The sequence below is a fragment of the Anoplophora glabripennis genome, unplaced genomic scaffold (assembly GCF_000390285.2).
Source record: "Anoplophora glabripennis isolate ALB-LARVAE unplaced genomic scaffold, Agla_2.0 scaffold916, whole genome shotgun sequence".
Lineage (NCBI taxonomy): Eukaryota > Metazoa > Arthropoda > Insecta > Coleoptera > Cerambycidae > Anoplophora > Anoplophora glabripennis.
The window spans coordinates 89,349-111,247 of NW_019417022.1; the positions used below are offsets into that span (position 1 = coordinate 89,349).

The 21,899-nt window shown below is 30.6% G+C and overlaps 1 protein-coding gene across 4 annotated transcripts in view; it reads right to left on the minus strand.

Moving 5' to 3' along the window:
* Window positions 1-21,899, minus strand: part of LOC108915171 (monocarboxylate transporter 14) — a 141,424-nt gene that overhangs the window by 63,697 nt on the left and 55,828 nt on the right. Inside the window, exon 1 of one of the 4 annotated variants that reach the window (XM_018721140.2) lies at window positions 12,383-12,489. The exons of the other annotated variants lie outside the window; for them this stretch is intronic. Coding sequence (XP_018576656.1) covers window positions 12,383-12,385 — 3 coding nt within the window. The 5' untranslated portion in view covers window positions 12,386-12,489. Of the gene's footprint in view, window positions 1-12,382; window positions 12,490-21,899 lie in introns of those variants that run through there. 4 annotated transcript variants of the gene reach the window in all.

Consider the following 21,899-nt stretch of genomic DNA (forward strand, 5'->3'; position numbering starts at 1 on the left):
GCAAAAATTCTTCTATTCACTGGGTATCGTATCGTATTTAAAAAAAATATATAAATTATAAGGGTCAAAGTGTTAGAAAATTTTCTTAGATTTTAAACCAATAGTTACAAAAACATTTGAATTCAATTTACAATACAAACTAATCTTAAATAGAATTAAATTATTATTTGATAAAACACCCTGTATATGTTTTATATATTCGGCTTCCTTAGGATTACAGTAATATAAGTTTTGATAGTCCCATCTCTAATAATAAGGAAGAATATTCCCAAGAGAGTCTGCAATAAGCTTAATGTATTAGAAACAGATTATTGTTGGCATACTCTGGCCATATCTTCGTTATTATTAGAGTATGAAATCTTATATTAAAGTAATCTTGAGAAGTGTTCTATCCAAATACGGAGTGTGCAGTTTATTCTATTTAAAAAAAACAGGTTTAATAAACGATACATCCGAAAAGCAACAGTCAATTGTTTTTGTATATTATACATACTTGATCATCGTGATAGTTATAAATTTTGCTAAATTTTTCAAGGCTTGGTTCAGATTAACCGAGTTTGATGTAAGTTATTTAACTTAAATATACATATTGATTTTAAATTTTATTTTCGTAATATCTGCATTTGAAAGACAATTTTCTAATTTTCAAAAAGATTTTATATATGATACTATGAGCTTCAATCGTAATAATGATTAAAGAATAATTGGTACACGAAATTGTAAAGATGGCTTCTTCGATATTAGAAAATGATAGAATAAAATATATTATCATTGTGTTTATAAAATAACCCCTGTTCATAACCTGTCCATAAGGGCACTTTTACTATTCTTTTTTTTATATATCGATTATTTCATTATTACATTATTCCCAGTCAAATATCAGTCTGCTATTAATTTTGGAATTATGGCGCCGTTAAACATTAGTCTACTGAAATTTAGAAACTATTAAATATTAAATTAAATATGACAGCATGAAATATTTTTCTCAAATATTTTACTTTGGAGACAATGGTCTTGTAAATATTTTTTTCCAATTATATTTTCCCAAAACTAAAATGACATGTATATTTATATTTTTTTATATACCTATGGGGCATTCCACGCCAAATCGACCACTTTTAACCCTGACCCCTTTCTGAGAATTTTTTCATATTTTTTCACTCCGACTCGGAGATGAATTTTTTAAAAAAATAGCTTTTTTTTAAATAACCATAACTTTTTCAAAAATTAAGTTATCGGGACAAAATTATCAAAATCTTCAGTTTTTTTCAATTTTAGAAAAAAAAACGTAAATTTCTCGACGATTACCATTTTTGAAAATTTTGTTTTTTTTTTTCTTATAAAAAACTAACCTATTTATAAATCCTAAAATTTTTTCAGTGGTTTTTTCATTTTCTATTTTTTTAATGACAAAAAAAAAATTCAAATTTAGCTTATTTCACATCATTTTGAAAATGTTTGAAAATGTATAATAGAATCCCAAAATTGAAAAATTTCAAAAAGTCAAAAAAGGATGGTTTCAAAATGATTTATTTGAATTCAAATATATTTTTAAAGCCGACTGTTCATCAAAAAATGAACCAAATAACTTTTTTTTCATTTTCTTTGTTTTTGGAAGTAGTGAAAAATACAAAAAAATTATTCAATACTTTTAAAAAGAAAATCGAATTTTTTTTCATGTTTACCACCCTCAATTATTATTTTTCATATATTTGTTTTCAATTTTGGAATTCTATATACATTCTCAAAAATTTTCAAAATGGTATGTGAAATAATCTACATTTGAAAAAAAAAAATTTTTCAATCAATAAAAAAACTAGAAAACGAAAAAACCACTGAAAAAATTTGAGGATTTATAAAAAATGTCCGTTTTTTATAAGAACAAGAAAAACTGAAGGTCCAGATAATTTTGATCTATTTTTTTTTCAAAAAGTACATTTAAAAACAAAAATTTTGAAAAAAAACGTCCCGATAACTCAATTTTTGATAGTTATGGTTATTTAAAAAAAGCTATTTTTTTCAAAAATTCATAACTTTTTTTGAGTTGGGTCAAAAAATTCTCAGAGGTTTTCAATGGGGTAGAAAACAATAAAAAAGTTTCAGCCAAATCGAAAGGGGTCAGGGTTAAAAGTTAACAAAAACTCAAAAAGATGTTTATTGAGCAGGTAATTCACTCATCTCATTATATTATAAATTATAACCAATATTAAATACAATTTTTTTTATTAATATTGCGTCAATCGAGTTTTATACTAAAATTTTATCACTGGTTTTGTCAATGACAAAAATCACCTCTAATCTTTTTTATTTAAGATTAATCCTCTTTTTACCAGAAAGAAAAGACAAAAGCTTGTAAATGTTTTTCTAACCGAACCGTAGTCTAATATTATATCAACTTATACATCAATCAAAATATAAAGAAGTTACATGAACAATTGATTTATATTCCTTTTTATAAATCTCATGGAAAAGTTTCAGGAAACGATGAATTCGAGGGTAAATGTACTTGGTTTCTTTTATTATCAGTAAAAATAGAATATTCGCAATTCACTGGCTTAACGCAAAGGTCAAAAGTTTTTTCTTTGTCGCTAACGCTTAATTATAGCAAAACGCTTTCAAATTGCTCTAATTAGTTCCAGGAAAAATGTACACACAGCACTCATGTCCATACGACGAGAAAAAAATTTATATAACGTACGACATTGATCTGACTTCCTTCTGGAAATTAGCCAAGTAATTTACCGATTATTCACCAGTTAACTCGAAATAATAATACGGATTGTCGGAAAACACTTCAAACAGCAGATTATTCGACAGATAGATTTTTATCTTAAGAGTGTTTTACAGATTTAATTCGAATTCACATAAATAAAGGAAAACATATTCAATTGAGTGTTACAAATGACGGAAACTCGGGAGTAATACGTATACTCATATTCGTTTAAAAAGGATTCCTATTTATTTTTTCATTCTTAGTTTTCCCCAAATTTCACGTTTTCCGTGGCTCGTAACTGATCATTTGGATGAAATAATATTATGAGTTCTTCAAATGTTAATCGATCAGCATAAGAGGTAAAACCAGAGTTTCACATTTCACTCATGAGAATAGACAACAATAAAGTGGAAATATACATATACGAAAAAATTCAAATATTAGGTTATCTGCTACCATTGTCTAACTAGTAACTATCGTCGTGTGGAATAGGAAGGAAGTATATTCTTTTGACAGACTTTGCGAGACCAGTTGAAAGAATAGCTACAGATAGTTAGAATAAGTCCGTGGTGATGGCAATAGTTTTTGTCACATTGCCCGCCCTGGAAACCTTTATAATCGGTAAACATTGTTTATACATTGACTTTAATATGTATCTTTATAGTTAACACATTTTTTATCTTTGTTCGACCTGTGTGCCCAGGGGTATTGGCCGTAGAAAGAAAATGGTTGTAGCCAAATATTCTTTTGTGATTTATCTTTCCTATTATTGTTTCTTTTGTTCGCAGGAGTAACACACGTCGTTGAACTCTATACATGTACTGAGTAACAAATATGGCGTAAGGTGGAATCTGCTGTAAATTATATTTTGAAATAATTTTCATCATATCCATGGTAGTTGATGATGTAAACCTTGTACCACATGCATCTGTATCGAGTATTAATGCAAGATCTCCACATTCGTTACTGAATTCCATACGTATTGCTCTTCTGTTCTCCATTTAAAGTTATTTAGGATTTTCAGTGTTACTATCTATAATTATTATTTATATTTACTGATATCTTCGTTGACTTTAATTTCTGCTGTTAATTAATAATTCTTCCTGCTCTTTAGCTGTACGTTGTTCTACTACTTATGCATATACGTTAATAGTATCTACACTATTTTCTGTTTGTTTCAATCGTCTGCCGGCTTCCATTTTCTTCTTTCCGTAGCAAATGATGACATTTTTTGTAAAACTTGAAGGTACTGTTTTTAGTATATAGAGACTGAAATTCTAGATGGTATCGGAAATAGTTGTCACTAGGGAAATATCTAATAAAAAAATCTACAGTTTTCTATTATAAAGATTATCTACTCTGGAACATTTATGGCCATCTCATTCATCAGTTCTCCTTTCATCCACTCCATAATACGATAGATTTTACTTGAAAATTGATGAATTTTAAGTTATTAGGAGGTATTAGGCTATTGATTATATCCAAAAAACAGGGTCGCTCAAAGGTTCATTTTACATGAAAAAACTGCGTAGTGCTATTAAGTTAGAGAGTGGAAATAGGGGTGAAAATGCACCTCTTTCAGTTTTTTAATTGTAGCTCGAAAACGAAGCAAAATTTCGCTATAGTTCATAGGAAAAATTATTTGGAGAATTGAATTTCCTAGCGAAATAGCTTATTTTAAAAATTTTAAAGGAAAATTTTATGCAAAAAATCGTTAATAAACAATTTGATGTAAAGCAAAAACTTCGATTTTTTTTCTTTTTTGCGTCCAGTTTTTTTTTTGAGTGCAGTTAGGCATTGCTTCATAAAAAAAGTAGATAAAATTTCCTTAAAAAAAAGACGTTGTACAATATTTTTGGATGAGACTGATATATGGCCGCTCAAACGATTTTCATCACGTTTACCCTTATACGTTTTAATTTTCATTTTTTGCAAAAAATGAAGGATTTGTTCAAAGATTTTCATCACATGACTTGTTCGAAGGGTCATTAAAAATGAAAAAACCCCCGGGGTGCTATTAAATTAGAGGGTTGAAATTGAAAATAGGGGTGAAAATGCGCTTTGCAGTTTTTTAAATATAGCACGAAAACGAAGCAAAATTTCGGTATAGTTCATAGAAAAAATTTTGTAGGGAATTGAATTTCCCATCAAAATGACTTATTTAAAAAATTTAAAAGAAAAATTTTATGCAAAATATCGTTAATAAACAATTTTAAAATAAGTAAAAAATAAGATTTTTGATTTTTCTTTACTTTTTTGACTTGAACGTCATAGTTCCTTTTAAAATCCTATAATTAATAGCCCATATAGATAATAAGAACTATTATAAACATATAAAACCATTAAAAACATAATTATCAAGGGATACATGTAACCTAAATATGTTTTCTGAGCTTCTGAAATAAAAAACATCAGACTGATTTACTTCCAATTCTTTTTTTCGATTCTTTAAGTAAACATGATATATAATGTAAGTAGGTACTATTGGAAGTGTACTAATGAGTTTTGAGTTACCTACTGTTAAAATCTAATAAATTTTTAAGTGTAATTTTGTCACTGGACACCTCTCCCTTAGATTTACATACCCTACCATAATTATTGCGACGTGCTATTCAAAACAAATGTTGAAGTTTACGGACCACGGATATTGTGAATGTACTAGAATAATTAATTTAGCGTTAGGAGATTACGTTTATTTAAAAATGTTAAGCATTTCTTCGATGGAAAACAATTTGCAGCCAGCTGCTCATTAAAGTTGACTGTAAACAAGCTTTCTAAAACTGTAAATGAAAACTTTGGTGTAAAAAAACAGTTAAATTCATTTTCTAAAAAAGTTGTGAGAATTCAGAAAAAAATATTTAGTAATTAGTTTATTTAAAATATTGGCTTGGTTTTAATTAAATATTAATTACGTAAATATAAGTATCAATAAGGAATTCTATTTTACCCAAATACACTCCGTAAAATATTTTAGATCAAATTTTCTGTTGCGCGTTATAGTGAGCAACATTTATTTAATTCATACATTTATTTCAAGAAAATAAAATAACACAATATAAACATCCAATCTAATTTATATTTTATTTCGTTAAGATTTTGTTTTTGCATGCTATAATCCAGATTGTTTTCATTATTGTTATTAATATACATAAATAGTAGCTTTAAAATAATCCCAGAAAAATACCACGTGTAAGAGTTAAAAGTTTGTTTTTAATTTTGGAAACTGTGAAGTGATTGCGTAGTGAAAATATTTTTTGATGTGGTGTGGATCCACCTTAATATGTAAAATCATATAACCATTAAATTTTATAAGTGATTCTAAACAATTGAATTTAATTACCGCAATTTGTCTCACGTGTCCAATCAACCAAGTAACCTAACGAACGTCATAGCAGTGATAAACACTTCTTAAATAAATTCCTGCTTTTATTATTATTTATTAACCAGCATTGTGTTATCTAAAATTAATTATACATTTCGTACAATCTTTACTAACACTTTACTTTTCTTATCATCAAGATGAAATTATTCATTCGTAAATATTTTATTCTAGCCTTTTAAATTTCGATCAAATACTAGCAACGTGGAGTGCAATGTTTAAAAAGGTAGTTCAGATTTACCATAATTTTCTATTTCTCATTTTAATGGTGTTGATATATGAATGTACATAATATTCAGGCCCTTCTGTTCCATTGGTCACTCTGGGCAAGTCCCAGGGCCCTGTGGTTGATGGGGCCCTAACCTGCGTATAGTGAATGCTAAAAGAGTTACTTTTCCGGATTATATTACGTAATTATCTATTTATTTAATGTGGCGGTAAAGAAATAAAAATAACTTGAACAAATCTAGAATTTTGCTTATACTCCTTTTGCCAGTTTTAATAAAATCGTCTGACATAGAGGCCTCATTATCCTAAAGTGCCAAGGGCGTCCAAGAGGTTAAAAATGACCCTGATAATATTTGAATATATTTATTTTACTACAACTTCTATCAATGAATGTTAGATACTCTTGGTGACCAGCTATTTTGTTCAAAGTTTCTAATATTTAAGCGTCTTCAAATCACTATAGGAAAAATCATATTAGTTGTATTGCTAAGAACATTTTTAAATTTTATGACGTCGAGTCCCAGGGCAAAGTTACATGTTCTCTATTTAAATGTAATAAGAAAAATTAATGGAACTGGAGAATTTCTAATTTATTTCTATTAGAAGAAGTAGGGAGTAAAATATTAACAATAGTGGAGGAAGGCATTTATAAATTTAATCCTCAAGGTAATCTAATATTTTGCTTTATTTTAATGATACTAAGCCAATTCAAGTAAATTAAAAAAAAATATCTTAAAAATTCTGTCAAATACAGTCAAAGTTCTTTGACATCAAATATCTAGATTTGCAGAAAATCATGGACGAGATTCTTAACTGATGAATACTGATGATATTCTGGGAACCAGCTACTCAAGGTGCTACATGTCTCCTTAGCACATACTAGCAATGTCTAGTAAACAGTTGACAATTAATAATTCTAAAATAAAAATTGAAAATTACATATATGTATTTCTAATGATCATTAATTCAAAAAAACATACCTGACATTGAAATTATCAAATAATATTCTTTCAATATCTGTAATCTTTTATGGCTAGTTGCACCAAGGGTATTTGACTGAAGTTTAAGACTTAAACACGTAGATTAAAATAGACATTTCTTTTGCACTGATTCTTAAACTCAAGACAATTATTTTCAATCTCAGATTAACTTAAACCACCAGCTTTGGGGGTTTTAGTGGAAGTTTAGTTAACCAAATAATTTACAAGTCCATAACAGAGAAAAAATGCCCATCACAAACTTAACAAACAGGTTCAGTTCGTAAGATTTGATATTTTGAATGCTAGATTCCGAAGTGTGTGGATTAAAATGGATTTAATTGATTTAAATGTAGAATATGAAGACATCTTTGACGATGATTTAGAAATAATAGAAATAATTGAAAATGGATTTCCCAGACATGTGAATCACCGAAAAAATTATTTCTACGAGATGAATGACTACACTTTTTTTCGAAAGTTTCGGTTATACAAAGAAACGGTTGTAAATGTTCTTGAGCAAATCAACTATCAATTATTACAGCAAAAGCTTCTTTTTTAACACAGTTATTTTTATTATAAAAACTCTTATCTTAACAGTTTCTTCCTATTATCATAAAAACTTTTCAGACATTCCACATCTTTGGGACAAGGTGGTCCAGAACTATTATATCATTGAGCAATATTTGTCCATACTTCATTCTTCTCTCTGGAAGTTGTTTACTTAGAAAAAATATTTATCAACAAAGCTTTGTCGTTATTCGTAAAATTTGCTGATCTTTTTTTCTGATTATCAAAATCAGCATAATCCATGTCGAAAAGCACACAAGACATATTTTTTGATAGATGTGATCAGGAAATATAAAAAAGAGATGTGATTTTTGACATTTTTAACAGCATTTTAATAACTTGAAATTAGACACAAAAGAAAAATCCCTAAAATGTTCGGCTTAAGTAATCCACTTCCATTCGATGCAAAGTAAACTATTTAATTGAGGTTTATCTATAAACTAAGGTTTTGTTAAACGTAGTTTAAAACAAAATTGGTGCAATAACCCATTAAAGAAATATCTTGTATTTTTCTGATTCTTATTCTAACAGCATGTTTCCGCAATATCAGTTAAGAATCTTTTAATTAATGACATTGTGGGAATTATTCCACGGGATATACGCCCCGACTGTCACTGAATTACACCCTCAATATCTGGTAAATAGCTAAGATCATTCATCATCAGAGTCATCAGACCTAGACCGGTTTCTTATTAGTTCCCGTCAGTTTGCCATAATTAAGATGACCGACGATTGATATAACATTTGAAAATATGCCATATGACATATGCTTTTATGTCTTATTTAATTTTCTTGATATTGTTATTTGAGTGCAACGTGTTTAAGTGTTAGCGATGATTTTTGAAATGTGCGATTTTCTCGAATAACGATGCAACGTAAAATTTTTCGTGAAACACGGAAACGTTTCAACTTTTTGAAACAAGCTTACGGAGACGATGCTCTGGGTCGTACGCAATGTTACGAATTGTTTTCACGATTTAAAAGTGTTCGTCGGTCAATTGAAGATGATGCTCGACCAGGGAGGCCTTCGACTTCAACTGATGACATTTTCAGAAAGTCAAAGATCTGGTGCATGCAAATCGCCGATTAACTATCAGAGGAATTGCAGAAGAGGTTAGTACTTCAATTGGATCATGCTATGAAATTTTGACTGAAAAATTGAACATGCATCGAGTTACAACAAAATTTGTTCCTCGTTTGATAACTGAACAACAAAGAGAGAATCATGTAAACGTTTGTCGGCAACTCCTTGAAGAATCCAATGGCGACTAAACATCCATTCAAAGGATCATAACGGGAGACGAAAGCTGGGTTTACGGCTACGACAGTAAGATAAAAGTTCAATCATCAGAATGGATTGGCGATGGATCTCTACACCCCGATAAAGCACGTCAATCTCGATCCAATGTCAAAGTGATTTTCAGTGTTTTTTCGACTGTAATGGAATCGTGCATTTTGAATTCTTGCCCCAAAGTGAAATAGTGAACCGTGTGTACGATCAAGACGTTTTACAATGGTTACATGAGGAAATCCATAAAAAGACACCAGAGTTGTGGCGAGACAACTCATGGTTTTTGCACCATGACAATGTACCCACACACTCAACTTTGTCAATTCGTCAGTTTTGTACCAAAAATCAGATTACTGTCCTCCCTCACCCTCCTTACTCGCCCGGACCTGGCTCCTTGTGATTTTTTCTTATTTCCGAAATTAAAATCAGTGCTGAAAGGATGTCATTTTTAGACTATTGATGACATCAAAACAAATTCGTCACAGACTTTAAAGACCATTTCAAATGAAGTTATCCAGGACTGCTTCGCAAAATGGAAACACCGCTGGGAACTTTGAAGGAGACAAGTACCAATAATGGATAAAATTAATAATAATGTTTAAAAAAAAATTATGTTCGGTTATTTTCTGAATAGACCTCGTATTTTGTGATACCACAATTCATATATCTGAAAAATGTAATAATACATTTAATTTGCACCTACTGAATTGGAAAGAACAATCAAATGCAAATGACAACAACAAAGAAGTCTAAAATGAAATAATCAAAATCAAAGATAGAATATAGTAATGTCAGCATACGATAATTTATGAAGGTTGATAATGGTAGATTAGATTTTGAAATATGAGCTGGCTTAAAAAGGCAGAAAAAAACTAAGGATAAAAGTCAATAAAATTGATATTGATAAATTATTTGAGTAGTAGACATACATCATAAATATGAGTTCAATCAAACATATTACAAAGAAATAAACTTAATAAAGCATAAGAAAGTAAAATATTCTAAACACAATAGGTAAAAATAAGGAAAGATAAGAGCATATTGCCGGATGATAACAAAATGATAGAACAGAAGATATCTAGGTCTTAAGAAAATACTTACAGGTATAAATTTTCAGGAAAAATTATTACAAAAAAAAATTAAATTTATAATGGATGAATAAATGAAAAACTATTCACAAATTAGCAAGATTGCTTATAATTTGTCTAATAATTATTATTGTAAATAGATAATGAATCTGCACAGTTGTTGACAAATATCTAGTCTCTATAAATCGTCAATGTTGAATTAACAATAACATTTTAAATTATTTCTAAATAACTCTAAAACGCTAAAATCGCAATTACAAAAATGAGAAAAATACGTCCTCCCCTGTCAGTATGTTCGCATTATTTTTGACAGGCGACCTTCCAACTCCAGTTTTTGTTTTATCAGGAGCGGGATTCATCAAATGTTTTTTCTTTTTATATTTTGTGTCCAATGGTTTTCGCATAATTAATTATTTTATTAATCATCATCAATGCATTTTCGATACAAAGCTAATTTAATTGTTATCGTAAATGTAATTTACTTGATAATAAAAACAAAATACTGCTTTGTGGCGATCCGAAACAAAATTATTGAAAATTGTTAAATTTTAGTAACGCAAAAATCTGTTAGAGAAATATATCATTGAATTTCTGTAATTAATCTTATTTAACGAGCCTAAATTAGATGAAATCTATGAGAAACTGCTACCCTTAATTTGCAGAATAAGGAAAATATGAAATAAAAATAACCATTTTCATAAATTATAGGAAATACCATTTAATAACAAGTTTCTAAACTTCACAAAACATTATTTCGTTTTTGTTATTAAATATATCAACTTTTTGATGATAATTAAATCAGATTTGCCTTGAATGCATTGGTGATAACAAAAAAATTGAAAGATCTAGAAAAAAAAATAGATTTCAAAAATGTAAAACTCCAAAGCAGTATCTACCTTTACTATAAAAGAAATATATTAATAGTATATTTGATGCCTATACAGTGCTATTTTTTTTAAACCTGACAGGCCAACTTTTTTATTTGAAGTAATAGACTAGTACTTCCAAATGCAAAGTTGTAGGAAATAACTTGATTAAGAAAAATTTAAAAATAATTTTTTTCGGTGTTGTCAGATTTCTGCAGTAGCTACTAACACGATATTTTTTTAAATGGCAACACCGTATTTTTTTAACATAATTTTGACAAACCTTGAAATTCTAAATAAGAAATGTTATGTCACATTTCTTTTTTGGAGTAGCCGTTTTAGAACAATTAACAAAAACAACGAAAATAATCTGCAGTCGGCAGGAACTACAAGAAGCTATCATAGCAATAGTAGGCAAATATCGTTATAGTAGCTACTGCAGAAATCTGGCAACACCGGAAAGTATTATTTGTAAATTTTTTTTAATCAAGTTATTTCCTACAACTTTGCATTTGGAAGTACTAGTCTATCACTTTAAATAAAAAAGTTGACCTATGTTAGGTTTTAAAAAAATAGCACTGTATATGTTGAGGTATTGTCCCCATTTCTGTAAATGCAAAATGGCAAAATGTAACATCAATACACAAGTGCTAATGTACCAAACTGCATTTAAATTGGGCAGAGTTATTTGAAAAAGAAAAATAAATTTTATGCCAATATTGACGCGTTTTAGCGGCTAATTCAAACAACTTTGGACGGGGGTAAGTTTAGTAAAATTGTCTTATTTTTGAAACCAAGAGTCTGTGGTAGTTTCGTGTACAATTGACAAATTACATAATACTTATATTTTCTACTATAACTTTCTTTTACTGTTCGGCACCGGAATAATAAGTTTTGGAAAATGAGCTCTAAGATGTCATTTAACCGAAGCCAAAACTCAACTAAATTTACTATTTAACAATATGTCAGCAAATATTTGAAAATAAGAACTAGGAATAAAGTGCATTTATTTATAAAAATCTTATAAGGAGTTTGTTGATTTAGGTGTTGTAATCAAATATAATTGTTTATTAGATGCTTTTCATTGCTTTTAAAAATCTCTACGTACACCCGCAAATTTCTGATTTACTACTTAAATTACAAACATTATAATACTTTATAAAAGTACACTCCATGTTTAACTGCAAAGTAAATAAGTGAGATTCTAATAAATTTTATTTCTTATCTAGATACCTTTTCCCAAGTGATGTATCGAAAACAAAGCACTCACCATTTTCAAAGCTGGTTCATGTAAGAAATACTAAAAGTAATTAACTATAATTTACACTAAATTAACCATCAGCTGTGCCGAAACTGAAACACCTTTCCAGGTATCGTCATATTCACTGACTGGAGAGATTAAAATTTTTCAAACCTTATCTAGTATGATTAACTACTCCAAGTTTAATTTCAAGGACGAGTTGGTTTTACGATTTGGAAAAATACGAAATCGCGGGCAAGGGAGTTACTATCACGATTGTGGTACTACCTACCTAAAGGAAAACATTTTTGGCAAAATCCCAGTAATTTTGAAAATAATATACGAGGTGTCCTGAAATTAGCCTGCAATATATTTACGTCCTACCAAACAAAAATAAGAGACAAAGTTTATCTACAGACATAGGCGGAGAAATGCTTTCTAAGAGGGATTGGACCCTTAAAGGTGAACACCAATGTGTTTTATTTTCGAGGTATCTTTGAAATCTGTTGAACCTATCTTGTGTCAAATTAAAAAAAACTGGATTACTCTGGCTGATCACTTCCAATTTCAAGTTGAACGCACACAATGTTTTCTCGTAGTATTATTTGCACTTCCACAGGAGATAAATAATCCGGCTCGAAGGATCATATGTTGAATTGATCGAGGTTTCATCAATTATTCTTACTATTCCATCTAAGATTATTATCAATGGTAGGAATATTTATTTATTGAATTAAAGTCGAGGTTTTATATTACATCTATTAAACACTGACAGTTATAGTCTTTCCGATATCAATTGAAGAACCAAGACGTTGACAGTATGTATCAGGTTCGATCGCTGACAACACCCTGTAGATACAAACTGTTTAGGGCAGTTTCATACGAACATTTCTTCTTAAAATTATTCCAGGGAATCACCAATGAAATATTTTTATATGCTTAAAAAATACCTGCACTGTGTACGTAACAAATAAAAATCCAAGAATCTTTAGCTCTATTTTTTTTTTCAACGTGGATATGATGTTTCAGTATTCTATTTCAGATAAACAACTGGCGCAAAATAGCGGAAACAGCTTTCAAAGAATGACATAATCCTTGTGACCATGGTGCGTGTTTGTATATTCATATTAATAAAATCTTAATTGTTTTAATAAACTGCTCGTTTAATGTGCAGAATATTATGCTGCATTAACATCCATTAAGTGAAGTACATATTTTGATACATGAACTTACCGATAAAGTTAATGAAAGACAATAAAATACATATTATAGTTAAAATAATAATGCATATTTAACTGCAGTTTAATGCCACAATTTGCCGAACTTTTAACACAATGTTTGTTGATATTACATTTGCAAACTGATGAGGTATGTTGTTAACAGAAAGGTTTTTTTTAATTACAAGATTTAATCTGTAGTGGCCAGGCTAAGCCGTAATTAGCAACTCACTTAATCTTAAATTACTTTAATAATACTTTGATAAAAATAATACATACATATATATATAAGTACAAACTGAATGCTAGCAAGACTCAGAGTCGAATGCCTCTCTATAGTCCCCATCGGTATCCCGTACCGTAACATAAATAAACACAGGGCTAGACATAATATTTCACTATCTCAAGAGGCCCTACATTATCTTCCTTTTTACATTTGCGTAACATGAAGCTGACTCAGTGCTTTTTCTCTGGTGAGCAGTGGCGTGTCGTTACAAATCTTGTAATTAAATTAATTAATTTTCGACGGTAAGCATTTGGTTGGGACAAAATTCACGCAAGATTTGAATTTTGCGCCATTTGTGCTTACAAAGTTCAATTGGATCACGAACTAAAGCCTTCTGACCACGCAGAGCGAAGAAAGTTCGTTGAATGGATTATGGAACAACAATAAGTAGATACCGATTTTTCGAATAAAATTATTTTCATTTTGATGGTTTAGTTAATCGACAAAACTGTCACATTTGGGGTTCAGAAAACTCACGAGTGATTGTTGAGAAACAAATGCATCCATAACGTGTCATTGTTTGGTGCGGATTTGGGCTCGACCCTTCTTCTTCGAAAATGTGGGTGGTCAGGCAAAAGTAGTTAATGGTGCTATCGCGACATCCAGTTTTTTATTCCTAAATTACAAGATGTGGATGCATACGACATATGGTTTCAACAAGACGGTGCTACATGCAATAAGGCCCGAGAAACAATTCAATTACTGCATGAGTCATTTCCTGGTCGTGTAATTTCCCGTTTTGGTAATCAGAATTGGCCGCCCAGATCTTGCGATTTAACGCCGTTCTTTAGAGTTTTTTACAGTCTAAGGTTTATCGTTCAAATAACAAATTACGGAGTTTTGAAGCTATGGAGTTATAGTGTAATGAGACCATGAATTTTAATGATTTTAATGATGAATTTTAATGATTTGCCAATTGCTGACTACTCAATTTTCGTTCAGGTAGTAGCTCCTGTTAAGTTAGATGAGAAATATACATATCAAAATTATTTTATTTTTGAAATATTTAAGACATCATTTTTACATTTCGCATAATGGCGGTTGTCGCCCTAAATGACCAGAACCAGTATATTAATTAGGTACTACCGAGGGTACTACCATATGAACCACATATGAACGAAAAATCATAATATAAAAAACGGTTGCTAGTAGTTTTTACTACTAGTAAATGAAAAAATTCTCGTAACAAAAAGGCATCTAACTTATCAATACCAAAGCAATATTGATTCAAATGTCGAGGTCAATAAATGCCGATAATAATATTTACATTCACGGTTAGATTACCGCCCGACAGAAATCCTTTGTGATAACGTTTATATTTATTTTATAATTATACGTATGCGATAAAAAGAAAATATAAAGTGCTTTTATTACTGTCCGTTTTTAGTAAGTACCATATAAAATATACAAACAGTTTCTAGTGCAACCGTAAATTTCAGTAATGCGCTGATGTTTTGAAATTATATAACTCTGTCAATATCACATTTCGAGATATCAGCTCTGTTGACTGATTTTGTTTACTGATACAGTAAGGTGAATGGTGATCGATGGAAATCACATGACATATGAAAAAAGTAGTTATGCGATCTCTATGATACTGTAATATAAAACAAGCTCTTTCAATCCAATTTTTGTCTCAATTCAATAATATAAAATTTAGAAGGACGCAAAAATTAGCTTTATATTTTATTAATCGCTTCGTTGTACCTATAACTTATATAACAAGTTTGCTCGAACAATTCGTAACAAAACAACATTATATTCAATGTTCAGAACTGTTACAAGGACAAGCGTATTGAATTGTCAAACGCAGGTACATTTCCGGATGATTTAAAATGTTATTGACAGGCTGTTGAATATTTGTGGATATTATTATCATCATTTCTTTACAACAAAAATATAAATTTCATGCTGGACGAAAACATGTTAATTACTTCGACATCTTTCAAATACATTCCACCTTACTGACGCAACTGAAATTAATTTATATTAATAAAACTGAAAAATTTATATTAATTAAAAATTTATATTAAGTAATAAAATTGAAAAATACTAGTACACCGAAGACAAAAATTGTAACATTAATGAAATTGATTCATATTTTATTAAATTTGCAATAATTATTATAAGAGTTGAAATCAGTATTAATATGGAAGAATAATAACGTATTCATTAAAATTCAAAATTGCATCTCGAAAGAAAAAAATTGGGGGTGAACGTACTACCTGATGCTCATACACAGTGCGTTCCAAGGTAAACAGGACTTTTTAAAAATAAGAATAACAAAAAGTTTTTTTTCGACTCAAAACAGCCATTTGCACGATCTAAAAGCATGTACGAATGATTGTTTTAGCTCGTTGGCCTGGAAGTCCTTCAGGATGTCGGTACAAGCCCTTTTCAATGGCTTCTACATCCACAAAACGTTTTCATTTCATCGGCAAATGCATTTTTCCGAAAAGGTAAAAGTCGCACGGTGCCAAATCAGGAGAATACGGGGAGCGATTGACAGTTAATATGCGATTTTTAGTCACAAAATCGGTCGCAAGTGTCAATCGATGAGATGACGCATTATGGTACAACAAACGCAAACTTCCTTCTGCGAGATATTCTGGTCCAATACGATACACCAAATGCTTCAAAACGCCAAGATAAAATTGTACATTAACGGTTTGGTTTGTGGACAATGCTCTTGGAATCGTAAAAGCAAATCAACATTATCTTCCCTTTGGACTTCTCCAAACGAGATTTTTTTTGGGTTTTACCTCATCTGGCGTCTTCCACTCGGCACTTTGACATTTGGTTTCTGGATCATATTGAAAACACCACGTTTCATCACCAGTCACAATGTTGTAAAGGAAGTATTTGTCTTTTTTTGGCCTCCTTGGTGATGTTCTTCTAATGTTGAATTCTGAGCAATATTTGGTCGTCAGTCAACTTGTACGGAACAAACGGTGCACACGCATTTCAGTAGTGCAATTGTTCGAAAATAATGCCATAAATTGATGTTTTTAAGACGCTCAACTCCAATTCCATGAATTTTAATGAAGATTTTGGCTGATGTTTGATGAATTTTCGGATTTCTGTTGGCCAAAACCTGTCCTCAAAACCGTTTTTAAACCGCGTATACCCCTTACAAATCAGCCACGGGATAAAAAACATCACCATAAACTTGGTTCATCAAATGAAACGTTTCGGGAAAAGTTTTACAAAGTTTAAAACAAAACTTAATATCAGCTTTTCGTTCGATGCTCATTTTTCGACTGATGACACTTCAGGCGTGATAACTCCACTTCTATTCATCCAATGTCTACCTTTACAACGCATGTAATTGCCAGTAGATAGACTCACTAGAAATACATATTTTTAAAAATTCATGTTTTCATTAGAATACTCCTTTGCAGTCAATTAAAATCGCTTTTTGTTGTATAAAAATCAAATTTTGTTCTTAGCCTGTAGGGTATTGAAAATAGTTTTTCTAGACGCATGTTGCACTCTGTAAAGTCAATTATGTCGCCATTTTCTTACTCATCGTTTATTTACAATGATTTTCCTTTCAGTCACATCTAGGTCAAAGTTAAATGTAAAACCACAATGCATGCATGTCAATATCTGATTGTTTATCTATTGTAATAATAAATTCGATTGTCAATTTATTCTTTTATTTGCAAGAAATATAGGACAACCGTTCTATTAGGTACGTAAACTCTCAGAAATATGTAATCCAATTCAGCAATTCGAAATGAAATATTTTCTACCAGTTTCTTTGCACAAAATAATTTCTTCATGAAATACGTTTAAATACTTTCGGCAAATGTGTAAAAAAATATATAAAAAATGACACAATTGCAACACTTAGATGAACTGAGGAAAACGAAAAATAATATTGCAAATGTTTAAAGAATGATAGTGTAATGCTAAATTATAGAAAAATATGTAAAATCTAACAGTGTATAGGAGGGTACGATCTTTTAAAGAGTAACAAATGTACGGTGGCGACCACTGGGCGCAGGAGTAGTTCGATCGGAGTAATTTTGGTGTCGTAGTGTAGACTTGACCTTTCTGTGTCGAAGATATTTTACTATTACGAGGGTGGCAATGGGGAGGAATTTGGTGAACCTCTACTTTTTGGCTAAGGATATTATAAATAAAGGTTTTCAGGGGGCGTAGGGTATGAATTTGGGTCTAAAGTCGGCAAATCAATATGTAATTTTCAAATCAAAAAAAGGGAAAACAATAACTTGTAAGCGTTGATGTGGCATTTTCAGCAGTCTTCAGAGTTGTTTTGTGATTCTGGGAAGAAAATATTTGCAGGGTGATCTCTTTTATCGTGTTATCCTTTTCGAGCTACAAGGTGATTCTTAATTTTTACAGGAAATTTTTTAAAATACATGCATGCCATGACAAAAATAATTTAGTTTATTTTACTAAATTGTCATTTGTTAGTATTTGTATATATACATAATCAAAACATGTATATACCAGGACGAATTATTTTACTTATAATAACTACATTAATTTCCAATATGTCAGAAGCAGGTGAATTCTGTACATTTTGTTTTTATACATTAACAAACATTGTAATCGGTTAAACGCAATAATTAAATGGCTTTTGTAGAATTTAACCAAAACACTAATTTCTTTGCGGTTTGTTCTTTAACCTGATCAAATATTCGATATCACAAAAAATTAATTTCAAGCAAATTTACAACACAAAAGGAAGAAGATAGGTTGCTTTAGTACATAATTCGTTATTGCCAATATATTACCAAAGCTCCACATAAAATTTCCCCTTGTTTTTCAGAGCAGGTTAATCACACTGCTATAATTAATTTGAGTGTGACCCAATTCCCCGCGGTGAAAAACAATCTAATTGTTGATCTGAAGTAGTCTCTGCTACCACAAGTACAGTTGTTTCAATCGCGAGTTTGATAACAGTTTAGATCGGAGTCAATTGAGATAAATATAGAAGCCGCTCAACTAGGGTTATTTGAGATTATTACTGCCCAGTCTTCGGTTAAGTGGAAAGTAAACATATATTTCCTATATGTATAGTCTATTATGATACAATTTGAATTTAGTTAAAATAAATATAAAGGTTACATATGTATAATAGTATAAAGGATGACTTATATCAATAACTGAGAATAAATATTTTGGAAAGTTGTTATAGTCTCAGTGTCAGATAATTTAATTTTTATGTACGTGTCGACTAAAAGATGACAACAAATGTACAATGTGATTGTTATAAACAATAGTGGCAAATTACAAACAAAAATGAAATGAAACTATCTTACAGTAGGTTCCTCAGCAAAAATCTGAATATTTTGAAGGCTGTAACAAGAAATTAATTGTACCACGTTCAACGTAGTCCAGTGCTATGCTTGCAGTCTTGCTACATATGCTACATTACCTCGAACAACTGATATGATATGAAAACATATTATGGGATGACAAGGGGTTTCAGAATCTAATGAAAGAACCAAAGCTGTAACTGCTCCTACCCTATCACCTACATATCTTTCCAAAGTGAGTCACGCCGTTTACCATGTCGCCTTTTCACCCTCATTCCTCCATCACGGATGCCTATACAAAAGCAAGACTGCTTATCTTATGAGCATTAGGTTCCTCTTTTCGTAAGAAGTACTATAACCATTCAAAATTGCATTTAAGAAATTCTAAAACTTCATATCGTAATATATTTTAGAACGTTTCTAAATTCAGTCTTAATAAAAATTATTTGTGTGGATGGATGTCATCTCGGAAATTACGATCTAATGAAAAGATGAAACGATCTTTCTGCATATAACATTCACAGAGATGAACCGATTGAGATGAACCCGCCACTGATTGAAAACCAGAAATAGACCGCATCTAATGCAAAACTTTTAAACTGTAAAAGTGAGAGTACTCCAAAAACTACAAAACTACTCTCTGATCAACTTTGACTGCTTCTATCTCATTAATCAGAAGTGAATCATTAAATTTGTTTCGAGGAGTTGAATCTAACATGGATTTTACTTCAAAAGAGCTGCTCTACTTATAACTAATATCAAACCAAATTTAAATAGACCTCCTTAATCTTACAGAGCGTTCTTTTATAAAAAAAAATATGGTTTCGAAAATTACATTAACTCTGTAAAGTCTACTGATTTGCTCACAAATCCGCGAGATGTAAGTCATTGTAAGTTTCTAAGTATCGAACATTAATGATTTCTAATTTTTAAGCCGCAGATCCACTAAGTCAACATAGATCATTTTTTATAGATGTCGAACGAAGAAAATTACTCCGAAAGTTGCTCTTTGTTGCCTGTTTTTGTCAGAAACTGTAAGAAAATAAAAAAAACTAGCCGGAACAAGTAAATGTTGCGATGTGTTGTTCCGACGAAAATAGTCACATACTTTAATTCAGCGGTAGGAAATATGCTCCCCACAGTTTATAGGTTTATTTATGTGAACAAGATTCAACAAAATATCACAATTAAATTATTATTATTAGTTTGTTGTTAATAGTGGGAAATTAGAGGCCAAATTTCCCACTATTAACAACAAACTGAATAAAAATAAGGCTACTAATATCATTAGTTAGAAATTATTATTAGTAAATGATAATGAATTTATTATTATCTACATATAAATTACAATTCATTGATTTTTTTGAATGGAATAATGATTCCAAAATAAATTTAATAGAAAATTATAGAAAGTTTGAATGCCTTTGGAATCCGAAGAATTAAAAATTCAAATGTAAAAACAGTAAGCAAGGCTAGTGGAACTAATTGTGAGAAATTATTGGAACCAGCGAACATTTCGACTATTTTCTTAATTTGGTGGATACACTCAATTCTCTAGACAATACCTCAAAATACACCACAACATATATTTTTAGGTGCTTTGACGAAGACGAAGTGTACTTACTTTTGTACCAGTATATTTCTACGTTGCCACAATAAGTGCAACATTGCAACATTCACTAAAAGTTTTTTTGGTGGGATTTACGGTTGTCAGCGGGATACAATCCATATCGAGGAGTTTTCAGCAAAATAATATCCAGCTACATGTAGCAAAAACAAACTAGACAGCGTGAGTTTAAAACCTCTCTCGATTTAACATGTGGGACATATCGATAAGGGACTATCAAAATCATCACTCCCCTTTTTGGTAGATATTTGTTCATCATGTGCCAGGAGTAAGATGCCAAAAAGGATACTTAAATCTGATTATTGCAGCAAGCCTAGACATATTAATGATTGTATGACGCATCTTGGTAGATTAACACATTATTTAATACAGAATAGCAATCAATTATTTACAAAAATCTTTAGTATGTAAGCTATGTATGTAAGTATGTTTCTAAAGGATGTCCCAAAATTCATGCAAGAAATAATTTTGATAGAAAAAAACAGGTTTTTAATTTAAATTTTTTTTTATTGATTCATAAGGTATACAGCATAAGTGGAATAGCATATCACATAAATGAACTGCACGCTTTGCTGAGAGCGCTCGCACATACACACTCTTTTGTCGAAATTTCCCATGACGGTTTTGCATAAATGCGGCTGCATTTCGTTGATACAGCGTTCAATTTCCTCTTTCAAGGCGTGGGTGGTCGTCGGCTTGTTGGCATAAACCTGACCTCAAAAAATCCTAAGGAAAAAGATCCAACGGCGTTAAATCGTATGATTTGGGCGGCTAATTCTGATCACCAAAACGGGATATTACTCAACCAGGAAATGACATGCAGTAATTGAATTGTTTTTTGTGCTGTATGGCATGTGGCACCGTCTTGTTGAAACCACATGTCGTCTACATCCATATCTTGCAATTTAGGCACAAAAAAACTGGATTATAAATAATGTCGCGATAGCCTGCACCAATGACTGTTATTGCCTGACCGGCTGCATTTTCGAAGAAGAATAGTTCGATGATGCCTCCAGCCCAATATCCGCATCAAACAGTGATACGTAGATGTATTTGTTTTTTTTTACCATTACTCGTTAATTTTCTATATTTTATATGCGACAATTTCGTCGATTAACGAAGCCAT